Source organism: Desmodus rotundus, chromosome 4 (assembly GCF_022682495.2).
Source record: "Desmodus rotundus isolate HL8 chromosome 4, HLdesRot8A.1, whole genome shotgun sequence".
Lineage (NCBI taxonomy): Eukaryota > Metazoa > Chordata > Mammalia > Chiroptera > Phyllostomidae > Desmodus > Desmodus rotundus.
The window spans coordinates 155,885,341-155,909,207 of NC_071390.1; the positions used below are offsets into that span (position 1 = coordinate 155,885,341).

General features: G+C 35.5%; 1 protein-coding gene across 1 annotated transcript in view; it reads right to left on the bottom strand.

Annotated features, from left to right (window-relative positions):
* The window catches only part of SLC30A9 (solute carrier family 30 member 9), a 70,613-nt gene that overhangs the window by 39,142 nt on the left and 7,604 nt on the right, over positions 1 to 23,867 (bottom strand). Inside the window, exons 2-8 of the mRNA XM_053923433.2 lie at positions 21,365 to 21,532; positions 10,464 to 10,526; positions 8,044 to 8,143; positions 5,569 to 5,661; positions 5,105 to 5,187; positions 1,318 to 1,376; positions 473 to 540 (exon numbers count right to left, since the gene is read on the bottom strand). Coding sequence (XP_053779408.1) covers positions 473 to 540; positions 1,318 to 1,376; positions 5,105 to 5,187; positions 5,569 to 5,661; positions 8,044 to 8,143; positions 10,464 to 10,526; positions 21,365 to 21,532 — 634 coding nt within the window. The remainder of the gene's footprint in view (positions 1 to 472; positions 541 to 1,317; positions 1,377 to 5,104; positions 5,188 to 5,568; positions 5,662 to 8,043; positions 8,144 to 10,463; positions 10,527 to 21,364; positions 21,533 to 23,867) is intronic.

Below are 23,867 nucleotides of genomic sequence, written 5' to 3' on the forward strand. Positions count from 1 at the left end.
AACCAGGTTGATTGAATTACTCTAAAATAACCTGGGCTATCTCAACTTTTTAAAAAAGACTTGTATCAACTTCAATAAAAATAAGGAAGAATTCTCGGATGGCAACTGTTCTTAGATCTTACTTAACCACATCAAAAATACACACAGCACAACGTGAGGTGGTGAACACACAATACAATATACAGATGATCTATTATAGAATTGTGCACCTGAAACCTATATAATTTTATTAACTAATGTCGCCTCAATAAATTCAATAAAAGAGAAAAAATATATACACAGCACAAACATGGGTATCTAGGTGGACTCTTCCCCTATCAATTTACTGACAAGAACAAAGACATCCAAATTCCTCCTAAAATAATATAAACCTCTAACTCTGTTAGGTGCCAGCTAATAAATTTATACATTCAAGAATATATACATAAAATAATATATTTCTGGTTTAAATGGCTTATTTTTCAGCACTTACATGCAAATGGCAACCATCACCACTTTTCCTGGACCCTTAAGAAAAACTGATGACAATCTGGAACGTGGCTATAAAAGAAAAACAATTTAAAAATCTCTAAAATTTCTAGTTTATAAGTGACTCTGACACACCAGAAAATATCTCTATCAATACCTATAAACAACTAGGTTTACTTATTTAATTCTGTTTCTCCAGGATTTCCTCTATAAAAAGTGGGAAGATAGAAATTCAAAGTACATCAGGGTCCTTTTCTAAAACCTTAATTGTTTATTGTTTCCTTGGAAGTGAATTACTTCCTACTTTCAGAAAGGATTTGAGTTGGTTATATAAAAATTAAGAATGAAGTCATACAAGTGTATTGAATAAAAACTGACTCTAAATTTTTTCCATTTCTTAAACATTTTAACTTTTAAACAGTGGAATAGCCAATGCTTGCTGCTCTAATTTAACTTCTGACTACTGAATGAAAACTAAAGACCTCAAATGATAATGTGTTTAATTCCAACAGACTAAAACAAAAGGAAATAAAGTAAGTAGAGAAACATATTCAGGGAAAATATTTTTGAGTTAAATTTTCTTTTGCTGCTCCGTGGTCAGATGCTTTCTGTGTTTTTTCTCCTGTTCTTTCCTTTCCCTGGAACGATACCATCTTCCACTGCAATCTATCCCAGCGTTACTCATCCTTTTCCATGTCTGGCCACGTGTCACCTTTGTATATAAAGCCTTCCTTGGTCCCCCACTGAGGATAAATACTCCCTCTGCTACACATTTATGTTGCACAATGGACTGACACTAGAATTTCACTGTGTGACACATGCATAACATTATCAGAAAGATATCCTTACCTTGGTATTTCCCAGGAAGTCTCTATATTCTTTTAATATTTTTTGGTTTCTAAATAGCCCTATAAGACAAGAATTACAAAACATAATTAGCTCATACATATTCTTATCAATCATATTTTAGATTAACACAATTATTCTTAAGAACTGTATTTAGAATAACACAATTATTATTTCAGACTATGTTACATGTGCTTCATTTGCTACCAGCAAAAATTATCAGAAATCTGAATGTACGCTGGTGGGATTGTAAAATGGTGTGAATGCAATGGAAAGCAATATAGAGACTCCTCAAAAAAGTAAAAACAACCATAAAAATCTAGCAATCCTACTGTGGATACATATTAAAAAAATAATAATTAAAGCAAGGTCTCAAAGAGGTATTTCCTTACCTATGTTCCTAGCAACACTATTCACAATAGCCAGAAAGTAAAAAGCAAACAAAATGTCCACGGATGAATGAACAAACAAAATGTGGTATATACAGACAATGCAATATTACTCAGACTTAAAAAGGAAGTCCCTTCACATGGATGAACCTTAAGGACATCATGCTATGTGAAATAACTCAGTCAAAAATACAAATGTTGTGTGCTTCCATTTATATGAGGCATCTACAGTAGTCAAATTCATAGAAACAGTAGAATCATGGCTATCAGGGGCTAGGGGTAGAGGAAAAGGGGAGTTCTTGTTTAAAAGTACAGTTGGTTTCATAAGATAAAAAATTTCTGGGAAAAAACTTTGTGGAGGTCTGTTTTATAACAATGTGAATACACTTAACACTTCTGAGCTGTTCTGAGCCTCTGGGACATCTCCAAATGCACCAACTTCTGAATCATAGGGGTGCCAGAAAGAGAAGAGGAAGAGCAAGAAATTGAAAACTTATTTGAAAAAAATAATGAAAGAAAACTCCCCTATTTGGTGAAGGAAATAGACATACAAGTCCAGAAAGCACAGAGAGTCCCAAACAAGTTGGACCCAAAGAGGACCACACCAAGACACATCATAATTAAAATGCCAAAAGTTAAAGATAAAGAGAGAATCTTAAAAGCAGCAAGAGAAAAGCAGCGAGTTACCCAAAACAGAGTTCCCATAAGACTGTTAGCCGATTTCTCAAAAGAACTTTGCAAGCCAAGAAGCAACTGGCAAGAAGTATTCCAAGGGATGAAAAGCAAGGACCTACAACCTAAATTACTCTATCTAGCAAAGCTATCATTTAGAATGGAAGGGCAGATAAAGTGCTTCCCAGAGAAGGTAAAACTAAAGGAGTTCATCATCACCAAGCCATTATTATATGAAATGTTAAAGAAAACTATGTAAGAAAAATTAGATCGAAACTATGAACATTCAAATGGCAACAAATTCACAACTATCAACAGCTGAATCTAAAAAAACAACGGAAAAAAACAGCTAAAAAAAAACCTAAGCAAACAAGCAGATCAGGAACAGAATCACAGATATGGAGATCATCTGGAGGGTTATCAGCTGGGAGGGGGGAAGGGGAGAATGAGGGAAAAGATATAGGGAATAAGAAGCTTAAATGGTAGGTACAAAGCAGATGAGGGTGTTAAGAACAATATAGGAATTGAAGTAGCCAAAGAACTTATATGCACAACCCACGGACATGAACTAGAGGAGGTACAGGCTAGAGGGAATGGCGATACCAGGCAGAAGGAGCAAACAGGGAAAAATTGGGACAACTGTAATAGCATAATCCATAAAATATGTTTTTTAAAAATTGTTAAAATGATAAAATTTTATGATACATTTTTTTTACCAGAATAAATGGAAATCTGGATTTGCAATCACATAAAGGTAGTTTGATAAGATTCTCATCTCAAAATTACTTAAAATTAATGAGTTATTTAAGCTTGATATAAGAAACAATTCTTCATTTTTGACTCAAAGTTTAAAATTACTGGGCAAAATTATTTTCCTATTACCATGTTTTCTCAAATTTAGACTTTAAATATTTCCTTTAATGTATATAGACAAAGCTATTCATAGTATCATTATTTTAATAGCAAAAGACCAGAAACAACTTATAGGAGAACGATTAAATAAAATATGGTATAGCCCCAAAATGGAGTATTACTAAAAGGAACAGAGAAAAAGTCTCTATTGCTACAGAGTGCTCCCTAGGACATACTCTCAAATTAAAAAAAAAACATATCAAGGACAGAAAGTGTGTTTAGTATGTTTTATTTATGAAAGGGGGGTGGTATGCTATTTTATTATACCTTGTATGCAATGTATGTATGTATGTATGTATGTTTGCTATTCTATATATTTTTTTAATGGAAAGAGTAACCCCCAAACTAACTCTTTAAGTGGTTACATATGCTAGACAAAGGAAACTTGGTGGAGGGGACAGGGATGGAAATTAAATTTCTCTGGAGTACTTTGTCTTGTAAAATGTGACTTTGGAATCATGTGTTTTATGTCTATCAATATTTAATGATTTATTTACACAGAGAGAAATTTCAACAGTTATATCTAGGAAGAAAAATGAAACAATATTAAAGGAAACAAAAAGAGACTTTTTACTTTGTATTTTTGTACTCCTTTGTAAAATCACAAGTATGTGTTACTTTTGTCATTAATACATACATATTTAAATCAAAAAATTATCTGAAACCTATTTCATATATCTTTTAATTAATTAATCTTTATAGAGAGGGGAAGAAAGGGAGGGGGAAACATCGATGTGAGAGATAAATATTGTTCAATTGCCTCTCGTACACACCCCAACCGAGGACCAAATCAGCAACCCAGGCACATACCCCGCAGAGGGAATTGAACTGGCAACCTTTCACTTCAAGGGATGCAGCCCAACCAACTAAGTTATACTGGTAAGGGCCATATTTCATATTATATTAATCCTAATTCTATAAAGGTGGCTCTGTCACTTCAACACTGAGTTGTTAAATTCCCTGAAAAATCTTATGTGCATCTAAATCTCAAGCACCAAGCAGTTTCTAGTTCATAGATGTTTGATAAATATCTGAATTAGTTAATTAAAGTAGAAATGTGGTAGCTGAATTAAGACTTTTCCATAAAAAAGCAGTATCCTATCATTTTTTGAATAAGTAAAATCTTCAAATCAGACCATCATTTTATTTTTATTTTTTAAAAGATTTTATTTATTCATTTTTAGAGAGAGGGGAAAGGAGGGAGAAAGAGAGGAAGAGAAACATCGACATGTGGTTGCCTCTTCCATGCTTCCTACTGGGGACTGGCCTGCAACCCAGGCATGTGCCCTGACTGGGAATCAAACTGGTGACCCTTTGGTTCGCAGGCCCGTACTCAATCCATTGAGCCACACCAGCCAAGGCCAGGCCATTGTTTTAATATTCATGTCTTATGGAAACCACAGACTAACTTCACTTCCTCTCATCATCTCTAAAAAGCAAGAGAGGATAAAACAAACAAATAAATATTGTTTTTATAAAGTACTTGTATCCCAAAATGGATACTGCTATACGCTACAACCAAAAGAGCCAAAGGTGTGCAACCACCAAGGAGTGCATAATTACAGGCATTATTCTCACCTGTGAGTTACAGGCACACCTCGTTTTATTGAGCTTTGCTTTACTGTGCTTCACAAATGTGTATTTTTAGAAGTTGAAGGCAACCCTCCCTCCCCGCCCCCAGCAAAAAGATTATGGTTCGCTTTGTTGTGAACCATAATCACAAAGTGATACTATGGTGGTCTGGAACTGACCCCATAGTATCTCCAAAGTATGCCTGTACTTTCCAATTAACTTAGCTTTAAACTGAATATACTTACTTTCTCTGTATTCTATTTCTGCTTCTTTACGGAGTTTTTTCTCTCTGGCAAGAGCTTCACGGCTTCCCCAAACTTCCAAAGATCTGTTTATGGATACGTGACCCACAACAACGAACAATTTTAATGACTTTACCATATTTAAATCTAGATAAGGCATGTAACTATTATAGAATCTTACAACAAAGCATAAGATCCTTCAGAAAAACTTTCCTAAACTATGAAAACTTAAAACTTTTCTAAACTAAATTTAAACAAACTAGTAAATTCAACAGCAAAGTTTCTTATAAATTAGGACATTTTTAGTTAAGTAGTATATATTAGTGACTCCCAGATAAATTTGCCAATATGAAAATATCCTACTTCAAAAAAAATGTCATTTAAAAAACTCTGGGTCTGTCTAAACTGCGTTTTTATTGATCTGAAATTGAGTCTGTATTTTTATTCTAAAGGAAATGTGTCCTTACTTTGCCTCCACATCGGATCTCAAGTATACAGTAAAGGACTCAGTATCTTCATGGGGACTTCGTCGTCTGATTTTTCGAAGTTGCTCCAGATCACTGAAGAAAGAAACATGTTGAATTTATTCAGTGTTCATATAGCTTATGTACTTAAAGGATTATTATGAACAGAGAAAAGCTACTATACTGATCCTCATCTTAAAAGATCATGAATCTGTATAGCATTGAAAGATCAGTTTATAAAGATTGCATTTTGTACACAAAAACTGGTCTAGAGACAGTGAAAAAAATTATTCTTGATGTTCAATACAGATACATACATAATATGTAGAGATTAGGTTCCTTCCTAAGTGCTTACATTTCTCCTGCTGTGGACAAACCACCGCAATGTCTGATATGCTATATTTTTAAAAATGTGAACACTAGTATAAAACATGGATTAGAGTATCATCCCTCTACTTGAGAATTTAAATTAAAAATTTACAGCCCTGTTTGTTTATAGCCAGGTTAAGTGTTAATATCGTTCAAAGTTACAAAGATAATATTTCAATTCCATGCTATTTAATCATTTTTCCCTTCTCTTAAATTTGGAAAAGTTTATATATTCATCAAGTCACAACTAAACAGTAATTCTATATTTGATTGTTGGTGTTCCTAAGAAAATCTTGTAATGGCAATGAAAAGACCTGTAAGTTAAAATGTGGTAACTATGGAATATTATTAAGTTCTAAATTAAAACTGGAGTTTAAAAAAACATGTAAGTAAAACAGTTTGGATCAGCTAGCTATTAAAAGGATTATTCTAGTTTCCTCTCTGTCACTGATTCACTAAATGAGCTGAATCATCACTAACATCTTTATTATTTTTCCGGCCTATTATGTGGAGACAGCAACACCTAACCTACTTAATTCACAATTTTTTGGTGAGAACTAAATGAAATACTCCATGTGAAATAGAATATAGTTTCACATCAATGTTATAATTGATTATTGTTTTACTAGTTATGTAAGTTATAAAACTGATTGTAGGATTCCTTATTTCTTGATAATATACCATAGAGAATGACCATCAGGGAGAGGGAAAAATAGGGTAGATCATGTCTGATATCTCTAAAAGACCAAAAAATCTTCCACATAAATATGGCTTTTCTAGGTAAACACATTAAAAAAGGGAAAATTTTAAAATATATGACAAATATCTCAATAAATCTCTGATTACAAGAAAATTCGTAACAAAAAGATACAAGAGGTAAAAATAATTTACAAGGGGGGACCCAAAAAAACCCCAGAATTCATTTATAAAAAATTGTGTATTTATTCTATGTCTAAACTTCTATCACCTTTAAAGTACTCATTAAAGTACTCTCCATTTGATATAATACACCTATTGAGACTTTTCCACTGCTCAAAGCAGTTTCTGAACTCCTTAACTTTGATGCCTTTAGTGCTTCAGCCATTTTTTGTTTCACCTCTTCCACATCAGCTAAAGATTTCCCTTTGAGGACTTTTTTCCATCCGGGTGAGTCTGGGTGAATAGGTAGGGTGGGCCATGGGGACAGGGGTGGGATCGTGCTGTGTGTTCGGTCAAAAACTGCTGAACACTCAGTGTGTGGTGTGGGCAGATGCGCTTGGAAGTAACCCATTGTGAATGGGCAAACCATTGAAAGAGTCTTAAAAAAAAATTCACTGAAGCTGAACGCTGCCTCTCACAATGCCAGATGGTACACTGATTCAGATGGGTTCCTAGAACACTCACCTAGTGGAGGTAGCCTGTACTATAAGGGGCCCACCCTCCATAAGACAATTCTGGGGGTTTTTTGGGTCCCTTCCCTCATATACTCAACAGAAACCACACACAGAATATAAATATAAATGTACTAATTAAGAACCACTCAATTCTGCTAGCCAAGAAAAACAAAACTTTAAAAAGTCAAGCATAAAAATATGCAAATAACCTTGTTATTGATAATTCTGACACAAGTGAACATAAAAATAAAACCCTTAAGATCTTGTGTGACACGCAGGGTTTGAAAACTTGCCTTTCCGAATTTAAGAAGCCCAGAAAGACAGCAATTGCTCATGCTGGAGCAGAATTCAATCTAGTAAGCAAATAATTTTAACATTTTTTAAAATAAATAAAAATATTTAATTTAGGAAGAAGCCATGGGGAAGTTTCCACATGCATGGTAACAGGTAACACATTCTAAGAAATAAATGGTTATTTAAGATTAGAGATCAAACTACCACTTTTTAATGCCCTGACCACTATGGCTCAGGAGGCTGGGTGGCGTCCCACACACAAAGCAAGGGGTCACTGATTCGACTCCCAGTCAGGGAACATGCCTGGTTGTGTGTTTAGTCCCTGGTTAGGGGGCGTGAGAGAGGCAACCAACTGATGTTTCTCTCTCACATAGATATTTCTCTGCCTCTCTTTCTTTCCCTCTGCCTAAAAAATAAAATCTTTAAAAAAAAATAACTATACCTGGCTTTAAGGCAGAACTCATTTATTGCTCTGACTCCGGTGATGAAATTATTCTGAGTGTACTTTGGTCCATACTCCCTCTTCTTAAGGACTGCTTTGACTAAAACCAAAAAATACAGGAAAACAAAAAACATGCACAACAAAAGTCATATTTAAAGACAAATACATGCTTAGGCTTCACTAACGAATTCCATAAAATATCCATCTATTTCCTGCTGCACGAAATGGCATCAGAAAAAACAGTTCTCCAAGTGCAGAACAGAATGGAATTACATGTGTAGCCATTAAGCTTTTATCTCCACAGTTCATCTGTAACTGATGCCAAAACGCCAACCCTCTGTCCAAAGGACACCTAGCACAGGCAACACTGGTCAGTTTAAAACAAACTATTTAGGATCGAAGTGAAAGTGAATTTCAGTTTCAGTTAAAAATTACAGGCTTGTTCAGTGTTTTTGGTAAAAGACAAAGGATTTACATGATCTGAAGAGAAACCAGAGTATTGAGTCATTGTTTTTAAAACTGGAGTAAAAATAACATTTTACTGTAGAAAAAAAGTAGAAAAAAATGTAATCAAGGAGTACTGCATGAAGTTAAGAATAAGTGCTTTTTTGTGAAAGCCTTTGTTTCAGTTACATATAATAATCTACATATAAACTAACTTATTAAACAGTATTTCTTAAGTAGGTTGCAAACAAAAAAGTTTGAAAGCCACTGGACTGCATCACATAATGCAAAAAGCTGAAGTAAACAAAAGGAACATTTTTATCAGCTAAAAATTATAGTAAGTTTATTACAGAGTACAGGTAAAATACTACCTTCTATTAAATTATTTACCTATTATCAAGTATCAAACTGTTCAGAAAAAAGACAGAGACATCAATAATAAAATGCCAATTTGGCATCATTGTAATCTGTGAATTAAAAATTACATTCAATATTGGTCTATGTTTATAAATCATAAAGTGAGAATTTTGGTCATATGATATAAATAACAAGCAGATAACTGAAGAGCAAGAGCAAAATAACAGTATATACTCATTTCTGTTACAAAGTGACACCTAGTCACTTCACATTCTATTCTCATATCTATTAATTCATAAATTTTCTGTTTCACTTTCAAGTTCAAAGAGCAACTTAAGACTCAAATTATCTATAATTGCAGTAGGTAAAAAGACTCTTAACACACGAACTTTTAAAATCAAATGCACAAATAATACTTAAGAAGAACAATCCAAAAATCAAGTTCGATATAAAAATCAAAACCTTATTTGAGCCCTGGCTGGGTCAGTTGGCTGGAGCATCTTTTTGTACACCAAAAAGGTTGCGAGTTCAATTCCCAATCAGGGTACAAATCTAGGTTGCAGGTTCCATCACCAGTTGGGGTGCATATGCCAATGGGTGTTTCTCTCTGTCTCCCTCTCCTTTCCTCTCTAAAAATCAATGAAAACATACCCTCAGGGGTGAGGATTTAAAAAAAAAATACCCTTATTTGAAAAAAACAATATATAAAAAAGTTCAGATTTCTTTTTACATGAGTTCAAATCTCTGAACTGCCTACTTCAAAATCCAGATTAGCTCCTCTGGAGTAGATAAGGAAATTGCATCTCTCTTTTAAAAGATTAGGGTGGTTTTTTTTTTTTTAATTACTTTTTAAAAATTTCTTCAAAGTAGCTAGAAATCCCTGTTGGCCTGTGTCTGACCCAGATTACTAATAATAATGTCTGCTATCACATTAATTATTAATTGTGACATCACCAGGTACCATCTTCAAAATTACCCTACAAAAGAAGTTCCACTTTTAGCACCATATTATCGAGAAGAAAACTATGGCTCAGAGAAGTCAAGTGCACTGCCCAACGCCATACAGTTGGTACATGCGGGGGCCACAGATGAAGTCCAGTTTTGCCTGACCCCAAAGCCACAGTGCTCCAATCACATAGTTACTGCTTCCGTGAAACACGCTACTTTGGATTGGGGCCACAGCTCAGTGGGAGCCATAGCTCGTTATAAAGAACAGAGCTGCAAATTCCTTACACACAATTACTCCTACAAAAGAAAGTCAGACAGACAAGGATGTCCAAACTCTATCTGGATTTGAAAAAGTTGTAGCTGAAAAGTATAGACCTCTGGTTCTTTAATCATATTACTTTTGTAAAATGATAAAGTAATTAATGGTTTTTCTTTGCCATTACTCCGTTCCTTGGGCTTTTTAGAAAAAAAAACAATTACCACAAAATTTGTGACCAGAATGCATAGTTAACTTCAGAAGAAAATCGGCTTATAAATAGGAGAATAAATCCTTGTGGTCAATAACCCTAATCCTCATAGTAATATACCTATAAAAAGCACTATATAAACTAATTTTATATATTTAATTTTAAAACACCATTATAAAAAAAAACAGAATAAAATATATTTACCTCTTACTTGGAGAGGTTCTTGTTTAATCAGTGGAGCTTTGAGTTCTGCACCTATATTTTCTGCTGTAAAGTTTATTAAAAAATTTACATTAATCAATGGCTTTCATACAAACCTATAAACTTAATTATTAACTAACAATCTGGCAATGTGTAAAAAAGGTAATATATCATAGACAAGTTGGATTTATCCTAGGAATGTTAAAAGCAGTTAAACCTTAGAAAAGCTACTGATTCCCATCATTAACAGATTAAAGGAGAAAAACTATAGAAGTGTTTCAGGAGCTAAAGAAAAAGCATTTAATAAAATTCAACCCCCATGCAAATTTCAAACCCTTTCAGAAAATAAGGACAGAAAGGAATTTCTTTTTAGTTTCTACAAAACTAAACATTGTATTCAATGGTGAAACTTTAGATCCTTCTTTTAAAATAAGGCCCAAAACAAGGACAGACACACCGTTGATTCCTCTACTTAAAACTGTTCTAGATATGCTATTCAGTGAAGAATAACCATTAAGAGTTACTGAAACTACAGTATAGCTCCCCCACAGTAAGTAAAAGGAAGTTGAAATCTACATTAAAATTGGAAGTAGAAATTGGTTGTTTCCATCAACAACCAATTCAGGTAGATAATGACTTTAAAGTCACAACGTTTACAGGCCTAACAGACAACAATATTGCCTATTTTTGGATAGAGTCAGATTGCTTAGTAAGATAAAAACAATACATGGAAAAATGAACAAATTCTGCTAAGTTAAAATTAAGAACATCTGTTGTTCATCAAAAGATCCCTTTAAAAAAAAGGAAAAAAAGAAAAGCTTCAAACTGGGAGAATATATCTCCAACAACTAGAATCAACTAAGGATAAGCATCAAGAATATTTAAGAATTCCTTCAGATAAAAGACAAACAACCCACTAGAAAAAAAGGGCTGAGGACAAGCACTTGCATAGAAAAGGAAATACAAATAGCCAGTAAACATATGAACAGATGATTGCCTTATTATTAACAGAATCCAAATGAAACCACAAGATACCATTTTACAATCTTCAGGTAAGGAAATGAAAAAGTATGACAATACACTCATACACTGCTGATGGAAACATGAACAGCCACATGGTTAAAAAAAAAAAACCTTGGTAAACAAGTTGGCATTATCTAACATAGTTGAACACAAGAATAATTTATGACCTAGAAATTCTACTTCTAGGTTAGTATATTGGGTTGGCCAAAAAGTTCATTTGGTTTTTTCCATTTAGAAGCCTCTAGTAGTGCTTAGTTGTCTTTAACTTCATTCAAAACAATTTTGTTAGAGTGTATTGTGACAGCTGTCATATCAGCATGCATTTTAAAAAAACATCAAAACCGGTGAATTTTTGTGTAGCCATTTTAATATTGAAGATGGAAGAAAATACGCAACATTTTCAGCATATTATGCTTTATTATTTCAATAAAGGTAAAAATGCAACTGAAACGCAGAAAATGATTTGTGCAGTGTATGGAGACGGTGCTGTGACTGATCGAACATGTCAAAAGTGGTTTGCAAAGTTTCGTGCTGAAGATTTCTCACGGGACGATTGGGTGCACCAGTTGAGGTTGACAGCAATCGAGGCATTAACTGAGAACACTGAACATTATACCACACAGGAGACAGCCAACATACTCAAAATATCCAAATCAACAGTTATTGGTGAAAATGAAAAACGAGTCTTCTATTTTATGGAAAAAACCAGACTGACTTTTTGGCCAACCCAATACTTAGCTTACAGAAACCTGCCTGAGGGCACAAGAAAAGAGGTATATGAATATGCAGAGCAGCATTATGTTGTGTTGTTTTAAACTGTAAACAAGCTGAATGCCCATAAGCAAGATAATAAACTAACCATGTTCTATTTATATAACACTTCACACAGCAGTGAATAATAATAAACATAATGACTCTCTCTCTTTAAGCCCTTACTTACTGTGTGCCAAGCACTAGGCTAAGTCCTTTCCATGTACCAATTCATTTAATTCACACAGCCCTAAAATATACATGCTATAATTATCTCCATGAAAATTAATGAATTAGACACATATACTATTAGGAAAAACCTTAGCAACAAAACTTCATGAAAAACGTAAATCGCAAAAAAATACATACTATAAGCTATTACAATAAAAGTATAAACAAAAGCTAAATTAACAATTAGGGATATATATACAAATAACTAAATCTATTTCTTTTTTCTTTTTTTAAATCAAGAGACAAACACAAAATTCAGGATAATCAGACTGCATACATAGGGTGAGGGAGGATGTTATTAAGAATGTAAGGTTTTGAAGAAACCCAAAACGTTAATTCAAAGACCACGAGCACCTCTCTGTTCACTGCAGCGTTATTTACAATCACCAAGGTATGGAAGCAGCCCAAGTGCCCAACAGTAGATGAGTGAATGAAACAACTATGGGACAGGTACACAATGGAACACTACTTGGCCATAAAAAAGAAAGTTTTACTCTTTGCAACGGCATGGATAGACCTGGAGAACATTGTGCTGAGAGAACTGAAAGAAAGAAAAGTTCTTAGGTTGGGTGGTAAATGCCCACGTGTCGATTTTACTATGTTTTCTAACTTATGCAAATACTACATATATTCTAAGTATCGACTATTTTATAATAAAAATCTCAGCTTTAAAACATTTCCTTTATATTTCTATCCTCATTCAATAACAAAATAGTATTTGAGTTTATTAATTACAGCTAACATTTACTAAGCATTTGTCACATGCCACATACCATACTATGTGTTTCGTGTGCATTTAATCCTTACAAAACGGCTGAGGTAAGTATTATTATCTTCACCTTACGGTTGAAGAAACTGAGGCACAGAGAAGTTTTATAACTTCCCCCAAAGTCGCAGAACTGCTATTTTAAACACGGAGTTACTGAAGAATTGAAACTCAAGTCATTTTGATTAGTCTATGTCTAAACCACTTTTGTTTACTGCCTTGATGTTTAAAATAATATTGAGTTTATGAGTAGATGCTTGTGTAATTTCCATGGGGGCAAAGGTTAGAAGTGAATACCAGACTAGCAAAATGGAGATCCCTCGAAATCTTTTCGTAACAGCAGTTTCAGAAGGAAGAGTGAGGATGGAGGCAACAGGCTGAAGTGAAAATGTGAGATGAGGAAGTAAAAGCAGTATTTGCACTCTCTGCAGGAGCTGGCATGAAGAATGGAATGGAGGAAAGATTTATAGTAATTTAGATAGAGATGGAAATGATGAAGTGAAGGGAGAAGTTGTTGGTGTAGGAGATTAAGAGAATGAAATCACAAGAGCAAAGTCCTTGAACAGATGAGATAAGATAGGAGAAGATCCAGAACACAAAGATCTCTGAAAATATGTAGAAACGGAAAAGAACTGTTTCCACCTTTTTAGAATAGGAATGTATTTAAACAATATGCAACACCGTGAAATCTGACTTACTCAGTGGTACATTTGGACTCTGCTATCTTACTCTCTTTTCAGTTTACCAGTCTTTATTCTTTGCTTTTATTTTTACTTTACCTTTCCTGCCACCTGCTAGATTGATCAAGTTTTCTACATCCTCCTCTCACCCCATCCCCTCTGCTGGTTTGGAATCTGCAATATTCTGTTTTTACTGTTTCAATGATTCCACTTAAAAATTTAACATGCATACCTCCCTCTAAAACTTTCTTAACCATCTGTAAAGTTATTCAGTATCTTTACATTCTTCTAGAACAGTAAGTAAATCTTTAACCTCTGAAAACTTCTACCTCACTACTCTTGACTAAACTTTAACATTAAATATAAAAAAGTTTATTGTTTTTATTATCAATAGTTAATTTTACCAATGCATTTTATCCATTTCTTGCTCTTCATTGTGTCTTATATCCCAACCCTTCTGTCCCTCTGGGTTTACTCTGCATTTTATATAAATATATACTTTGCCTTGGCCTTTGTGCCTCAGTTGGTTGGGCATCATCCTGCAAGGCGAAAAGGTCGCCAGTTCCATTGTTGGTCAGGGCACGTACCTGGGTTGCAGCCCTGGTCCCCAGCTGGGGCGTGTGCCAGAGGCAACTGATGGATGTTTCTCTATCACATCAATGTTTCTCTCCCTCTCTTTCTCCCTCCCTTCTCCTCTCTCTAAAAAATAAATGAACAAAATCTTTGGAAAAGAAAAGAAAAATATATACTTTAGATGACAGCTAGTTGGGAAGAGGTTAGGTAGTAGAGGGACTGAGCAAAAAGGAAAAAGGACTCATGGACACAGACATGTGGGGGGATTACTGGGGGAGGGTATAAGGGGACTAAAAGGTAATGTAAAAATATACAATAAAGATTAAATTTTAAAAAAATTGTTTTTAAAAAACACGTAGGTAGATTAGTAACCAATGACATTCTCTTTACCTATGTGAAAGTGCTTCTATTATGCCTTCACTCTAGAATGATGATTTAGACCAGTGTAAAATTCTAGGGTAACATTTACTTTTGCCTTTACTATTTCATGGACATTACTCCAAATCACTCCTCCCTTTGTTTGCTGCATATTGTTTCAGATGAAAAGTCCACTTCAAAAGGGCAACAACTGGATGGACGGTATTCTGACTTTTCTCCTTGGAAGCTTTTAAGTTGGGTTGTTTCTTGTTTTGGTGTTTAAATCTGTGGACCTCTTTGCACTTATACTGCTTAACACTCAAAGTATACTTTTCATCTGAAGATCCTTATTGTTCTCAAATTCTGAAAAATTCTCATCCATTATCTCTTTATTTACTTCTCTATCATTTCTCTATTCTCTCTCTCTCTGAAATGGCTATTAAATATGAGCTAGAGCTTCATGCCTCTTAAATGCTTTTCATTTTTTTTGAAAATCTTTTTGCTTTCCTTTTGCATTCAGGATGAATTCCAGTTTATGAATTCTCTACTTGATGACTATTAAATTTTTATTTTAGTGACTACATTTTCATTTCTAAGATTTCTAGTTGGTTCTTTTCCATTTTGTTCTAGTTTCATTTCTGCTTGCTTATGTTTCAAAAAATATGAGTACTTCATTTATTCTTTTGAGGAAATTTAACTCACTTTAAAGCAATTCAGGCTGTTATTTTAATATCGTCTGGAGTTAATTCATATTTGATGGTTGATTTTTTAAACTTTCTTATCATTAGACTTCTTCATGTATTTTTTATTCTTATTTTTTACTGAGGTATAATTGACATATAACTGTAAATTTAAGGAGCATAATGTATTGACTCAATACATTTATATATTGCAATATGATCCTTCCTATATTTTTTAGTTTTGGAATTTGCAATGTCATTTTGAGTAGGCTATATCCTTTCACTCTCCTCCTCATGCTCCAGTGCTCAGAACACAATCTGATTCTTCTATCCAGAACCAGATCTCAGGCTGGCAGTCTGAGATTCCTATCCCTCAATCCAGTCTCTAAGCCAGCAAAGGCAGGTTTCAGTTCCAATTTGTCCTCAGTACTCCCCACCCTAGAGCCTCTCTCCTGCAAGACACAGCCTCAGGTAACAAATGGAAGATGCTATTTTAAGCCTCCTATAGGGGATAGGTGCTTAAGGTCACACAGTGAGTCTGACTCCAGTACCTGGCCGAAGGTAGCACTTGCAAATCTATTACTCTAAATAAGCCAAACTCCTGGCTGACAGCGTCTACTTACTGATCCAGAGTCAGGCCCTTTTTGTTCCACTTCTTGGACATAGCAAGTTTCTGAGTCCCGCTATTTCTTCAATTTTCTCTTTTTATATTTTACCTATCACTCCAATGAGTGAGAACTGAAACAGGTACCTTGAAGCATCTATTCATCACAATGGCACCTTGCTTAGATTTTCCGATTTACCTTCTTTCAAGGCTTTTATGGCTAAATTAAATGTCAATAGACTAGGCACTAACAAAGGCAAAAGTCCCTTTGAAATAAAAGCAAAAAATCTTTTATGTAACTTTTAGTGTATTTCTGCATTATTTTTCAGTGAAAGCCACTGAGTAAATGACTTAACATGGTATATTATGTTTTGATAAATAAAACATATACAGAAAATCCCAAAAGGCTCTTTTTAACTATTCACAAAATCCTAAGTAGGTTATAATGGCATATTGACAAAGACAGGCTTAAAAGCACTTACCTATTTAAATTACCATAGCTTGTAACATTTGGCATTTAACAGTTAAATGATTATTACAATTTTATTACTGTCTACCAACACAGCAAGCAAATTCTAAAGCATCTTTATAGAAGCTATAGCAATTTCTTAAAATTTTGCTCTGATGAGTAGAGAGTATGGTACAGAAAAGTGAAAGGAAGGGTGGGAGAATAGTAAGCTTCCAACCCTCACCTAGTGTCTACTGAAATCTACTGTCAAACATTTCAGACAACCCTCCTTCCCACAAGGATCAAAGTCATTCAACCAAACACAGAAAATGAGCTGCTCTAAGACCGACGTCTCTGGATAGTCTTCTCACTACAAACTGTCTAGGTGTTAGTAATCATATAGTGTTAAGAATCACAAGTAAGAAAGGTTAGCAAATGGCTCAAACATATGGATGAATACCTATTTTGCCATCTTAGTAAGCTTAGGTGTATCACTGGAGTAGAATTTTTATGGTCTCAGTAAGTAAACAGTGAGTTTATCCACGAATATCTCTAGACATTTTAAGTTCAAGTCCTGGCTGTTTGCCACACATCTGCTGTCATTAGCAAAATTAAAACTAATTTTACTAAAATTTTAAACATCTGAATGCTCCTTAAAAACTTAAGGACTCCTTAGCAAATCTCTGCCTCTTAATGAGCTGTTCCTGACTTTATCATGAGATTTGAATTATTCAAAAGTCAAACTCAAACCCTTAAATGTATCAATTATTGTTCAATCAAGCAATTACTTGTTATCTATCTGATGGCTAACAAGCCCTAATCTGGCCTAAACTAATTCTGAAAAACTGAGCCCAAAAGAAAACTTTCTATATAAATAATGTGTTTCTTTTTCTTTTATTAGGATTGTTTATTTTTTTATTGCTGTCCAAGTACAGTTATCTCCATTTTCACCCCACCACACACCCCTGCCCCACCCATCCCCACCTCCCACCCTTAAACCTACCCCCCTTTGGCTTTGTCCATGGGTCCTTTATACATGTTCCTTGATGGCCCCAATGTATTTCTAATATAAGAAAATTAACATTTTTATTCCAGTCAGCATAGAAAAAAGAAACCTAGTCATGGATTTCAACTTCAAGCATTTTGTATAGCAGAACCAACATTAAGTACTTTTTGCCGGAGTCTATATTCAACTCAGAAGAGCATTATAATGTATTCTGCCCTTAATTATATTTTTTCATCACTTGTTTCTCCTCCCACTTTGATGATTTAACAAATATGCTTATTACTAGAGCTTAGGGACTCACTATACTCTCAATTCTTTCATCCATTAATATCAAAACTCTCGATTAATACCCCAGCAGTTCTCCATCACCAAAAGACAAAGGAAAGAAATTGGCTAAAATTGCAGGGTAAGCCCAAAGGGAAGATGAGACTTAGGGGAAAGGAAGAAAAACAGGCATCACAAACATGAATATAGGTTTCTCAATGAATCTGTAAAACCTTACCCTGTGAAAGATACCCAACTAAAGAAAAGAGAGCTTTGAAATGTTTATTATTCTCCAAACACTCTCTCCTCCTGACACTGTATTCTCCTTGGATTCTCTCCTACCTCTTTAGACTGCTCCTCCTAAAGTATTCTTTGCAGGCTCCTCTTCTTCCATCTGTCCTTACCCATTGGGGGTTTTGTACTGGAAGATTTGATCTATTTCCAAACTCTAAACACTCCCTGCACTGTCTCAAACATACCCATGCCTTCAGTTACCACCTGGGTATAGCTAACATCTCCTAAACCTATACCTCCAGGTTAGAATTCTACACATTCATTCATTTACAAATATTTATTAAACTGCTATGTGCAAACCACCGCTGCACTCACTGAGGTTCCTGCTGTCATTGGACTTTCAAATAAGTAGAAGATAAAGTAAATAAATATTGAAAACACCAGTCAATAATAAGTACAACCTACATAGAGAATTAAAATTAGGATAATATCTATGACTGACTGGGTGACTATGTTCAATTGAGTGATTGTAAGAATGACTGTGCAGACCTGACATTTCAACTTAACGTAATGACCAGCAGGGGTCATAGGTGCAGAAGTACCCTTGGAAAGAGAAAGCAGCTAGGTAGAGCAAAGGCCTTATAAATGAGAACAAACCTGGTAGTTTCTAAGAACCAAAAGCAGATTGGTTTGGTTGAAACATAATGAGCAAGTAAGAGAGTGAAAGCAGGGAGCTCAGAGAGAAGGTTATTGCAGTGACCCAGCCAAGAGATGCCGATGCCCACAGTGGGGCAGCACAGGCTCTGTTTGTGTGGCTGTGCCTTGCTCTACTGCACTTCACAGACAATGTCCTCACCAACACCAAGGCAAGACCCTCCATTAACCAAAAGTTCAGAACTTGCTGAAGGATCAGATAATGCTTAATGTTTTTAGTAATAAAGTATTTTTAAATTAAGGTATGTACATTTCTTTTAGACATAATACCACTGCACACTAAATAGACTACGTATAGTATACCCATATCTTTTATATGCTCTGGGAAACCAAAAAATTTGTGAGACTCACTTTATTGCAACATTTGCTTTATTGTGGTGGCCCAGATTGAACCCACAATATTCCTGAGGTTTACCTAAAGTACATCCAACTGCCTACTAGTCATCTGCTAAGATGTCCCAGAGGCACCTACAATTTAGATATCCGAACCTGAATCATCTTCTTAAAGTACTCTGCCTGGCTTTGGTATTCCTAATTTTAGAAACAAATGAAAGCACTACACATTTGCACGATCCAGTAAGCAGGCACTAACCTTTGCTTGACCAGCTCCTTCATTCTCCCAAATTCAATCACCAAGTCCTAACTATTCAGCTCCTAAATCTCTTGAGTTCTTCTATTCCTTTAAAAAAGTCATTGCCATTAGCCTGGTCTGGCCCTCATTTGTATTACCACTTCCTTTGCAATCTGTCCCCCAGTCTGGAACTATAGTTCTCTCTCTAAAATCTTAAATCTGATCAAGTATTTCCTCAACTTAAAATACTCCAATAGATTTTCATCACCTACAAAGTACAAACTCCTGAACAAAACCCTCATCTAATTACTGTGGACCTCTTGAGTTTCATCCGTTGGACTTTTGAATTCAAAACTACCAATCCCACCACCAGGTCCTCCACTCAGTAGTTCAATCACACTACATTACTTGCAATTTTGACTTCTTTCTCCACCATTCATCCCTCCAATACCTACTATTCTTTCAGGTCCCTATTTAAATATTTCTTTATGGAAACCTTTCCTAACCTCTCAAGAGTCAAGAGGCCCTTCCAAATGCTCCTGCAGCACACAGCATTTCCCCTCATCACAGCACTTAACTCTACAGTATTATACCTGTTTGCTTAACTTTCTGTTTTAGCAATAGAGAGACTATAAACTCAGAGTCATTCTCTTGCTGCCATATAAATATTACCCAATAAATATTTCTTGAATAAAATAACAAATAAGTAAATAAAGGACTCATTTTTAATGCTGTAGAGCAAACTAGACCCCCTGAACAAAACTTTTTCAAATGCACTGCTGAACTAGCAAAAAATGTTCTGAAGAGAGCAAAATGAAGGAGAAGCTGGACCTCTGCAGAGTAAGTGAGCACACCAAAGCCAGCTTTTTGGGGGTGAGAAGGGGGTGATTTCTGTTGAAGCTTATACTCTGAGCTTCTACAGAACTGCAAGGCTGCAAGGGGTATGTATGGGAGACCAGAGAATAAGACTAGTTCTGCTTGAGATGGAGACACTAAAAAAAAAAGTGTCTGCTAACAGAAGACACTCAGGAGAAAAGCGATGCACGTGGTGTGACTGTGATTAGAAACAGGACAGACAGAGGCAAGCAGCCGGGAAGCACGCCTCCTTTCCTCTCCTGTTGTGGAGTGCGGGAAAACTCCCCTGAGAGTCCTAAGAACAAATCAGCCCCCAGACCAGTCTGCAGTCTGAGTTCATGCTGCCAATGTGATCTAAAAAATGTAAAGCACAGAATTTAATGGGGTCCCAAGCTGCATTTCCAGCAGCTAAAAGGCAGAAACAAACTCTCTATGCAGGACCACATCTTCAATCCAGAGAGACATAAGAGTGTTCCAAGATATAAAACTACATTGAAAATGAGCAAATCTTGGTTAAAAAAACACAAATAAGGCATCATGAATGACAGCAAGAAACAGAGAAAAAGAGAGAATATGGTGCAAACCAAAAGATTTCAGACAGCATAATTTTCAGTCAGTATATAAAATGGCTAAGTACTACAAGAGATGTTTGAAAATACAAGCAAGGAACATGAGACCAACGAAGCAAGGTGAAAAACAAACACTTTCTAGAAAAGAAAAATATAATCATTGACATTAAAAGCCCAACAAACATATCAATCATCAGATTAGAGGTAACTGAAGAGTTAATTAGTGAACCAGGCAGAACTAAAGAAATAATCCAGAATTTAGGCCAGAATAGAAATATAAAAATGACAGAAATAAAAATATACAATTCAGTAATAGAAAATAGAACAGGTTCACACACATGGAAAATAAAGCAAGATGTAACATATTTATAATTAGAGTTCCAAAACTAGACAATAGAAAAATAGAAAGAGATTACATTTGAAAGGATGGTGGCATAGAATTATAAAATTCCAAAACTAAAGAAAAATAGCAATAAAGTAGTTTTACAGGTAAGTTCTATCAAATATTCAAGGAACAGATATCCTTACACAAACTACTCCAGTACACAGAGAAATTGATGTAAAAAGATTTATACATACCTGCTTCATCCAATGAGGGCACTTTTTCCACTCTGAGCCTTTCTGATCCCTGCCCTTCTTTCTGAACATTTGTAGAGTACAGCTTTACTTGACTCGGTGTACAAAAGTATGAGTGACCACAGGGAACCATGTTTGAGAAGCTTCCAAATGTCACTAGACTGTGCCATTCTAAAAGAAAAAAAATTATTTTAATGACAAAGTCACCAGGATTTTGATACCCAATAAAATATGCCTATTACAATTAGGAGAATGTTTTACAGAACAACAGTAAAACAAACTTTCATGGTACAAGACACCCAAGCATACAATGCTGATCCACCCTCTCTGCGGAGGTGCCTCACTGAGCCCTAGGAGTACAGGGATTACATTGTGTACAGAAAAAATAAAGGATAATATTCCAATTTTCTCTCACTTGTAAACTTACCCACATGGCATCTTTTAAAATATATTTTAAAATTTCATATTATTCAGCTGTTCCAAAAGGTGTCTGGCATATAACAGTTACTCTCTATTTTGTATGCTGGTTACATGCCAAAAAAATATTGGCATAATGTACTTCTCTTGAGGTGGAACGAGGTCAGGAGGGCTTCCTACTCAAAATTATGCTGTGTCCTCTTTCTGCTGGCTGGATATTTATTCCTTTCATTTCACGATCAGTAAGTGGACTATGTTAATCAGTCATTCATACTGTCACTTATTTTTAAAAATCAGATAAATAGATCAACATTTGGTGAAATGTTGGTAAAATTCTCAATATATAGGAATTTTAATTGAGGGAAGAATAGGATATTAATTATGAACCACTGTGGGGAACCGTTCCAAGCGTGGGAAATGTGGCTCAGCCCCCACTCGGAAAAGCCAGTGGGGAGCGAGGTTGGCGGGCAGGACCCACGTCCATGGATAAGTTCTCCAGTGGGAAATCAGGCCTGCATTGTACCCACACTGCTATGAGACTTGCTCTTGCTGAAACTCCCTCACCCTGAATTAAGGAAGCAAATGTTACTGGGTATTTTTATCTTCCCAGAATCTGGGCTAGACTCTCCAAGTATGGGACATATCTGTTTGGACCATTTCTCCTTTTACATTGCAAATGTCCTCCTTTGATGTATTCAGTGACATCCTCTCTGTTGTCAGCAAAAGATAACCACCCAAGACAAACCTCTGTACAGTAAAAGAGGACCTTCTTTGATGTTAAGGGCCTGAAAAACCTATAAAGGCTGTTCAAGGCAAGGCTCTGGGCGCTCCCCCCTTGAGGGAGTGGCCGAGGTGATCAGAGGCACTCTCCTCTTGAGAGAGTGGTCAGGGTCCCCTTTCCCATACACACGGACTACAGGACCTCTGTAGTCCGTGTGTATGTGTATTGGAATACTGAAACCTCAACAGCAGATCTTGCGGGCCGAGATCTACGTCAAACTACTTCAGCTGCTACATCTGGGTTGGCTGTGGACTTTACAGGGCTGACATACAGAAAACAAACAAACACACACATATTCCATACTTGCCACAAAGTGGTAGAAAAGCAAATCAGTCTGTCTCTACTTTCATGTGACCCCTCCTTCTTTTATTTTTATATGAGTACTTAGAATTCTTTTTTTAAAGATTTTATTTAATTATTTTTAGAGAGAGGGGAAGTAAAGGAGAAAGAGAGGGAAACATCAATGTGTGGTTGCCTCTCGTGGGCCCCCTACTGGGGACCCAGCCAGCAACCAGGCATGTGCCCTGACTGCGAATCAAACTGGCAACCCTTTGGTTCACAGGTCCATGCTCAATCCACTGAGCTACAACAGGGGGCTAGAATTCTTTACCAACAAACTCAAACATACCTGACTAGATATAATTTATGTATTTTCTAAAGTTGTAGGTATATTAATGAAATGGTATCATTAGGTAGTTATTTTTCCAAAAGTGGTGGGTTAAGCATTCAAGAGTTAAAACTTTTCTGCCCTGACTGGTGTAGCTCAGTGGATTAAGCAGGATTAACCCAGGCCTGCAAACCAAAGGGTTGCTGGTTCAATTCCCAGTCAGAGCACATACCTGGGTTGCTGGCTAGGTCCCCAGTAGGGGGCCCGCGAGAGGCAACCACACATTGATGTTTCTCTCCCTCTCTTTCTCTTTCCCTTCCCCTCTCTCTGAAAATAAGTAAATAAAATCTTTTTTAAAAAAAGTTAAAACTTTTCTAAATGCTTAATAATGTTCTTACAAAAACGTTACTTCATGTATGTGCATGTGCAGATATATACCTTCTGAAATGAGAAAGTAAATTTTTTCTTAATGGCGCAGTGAATTCATCACAAACATAAGTTACTGTAAATGTTGAAGATAATTTTAAAAGCATGAGGGGCACAGGCAGCAAAACTATTCACTCAAGTTTCAGGCTTGGAACTTATTTGCTTTAAAAACTTCCTGATACCAACTTACTCTTTCATTTATTAAAATATGTAGGCTACTAGCAAAATTAATTTGTGGAGCAAAGGCTAAAGCAAGTTCTGCCAAGAAACCACAC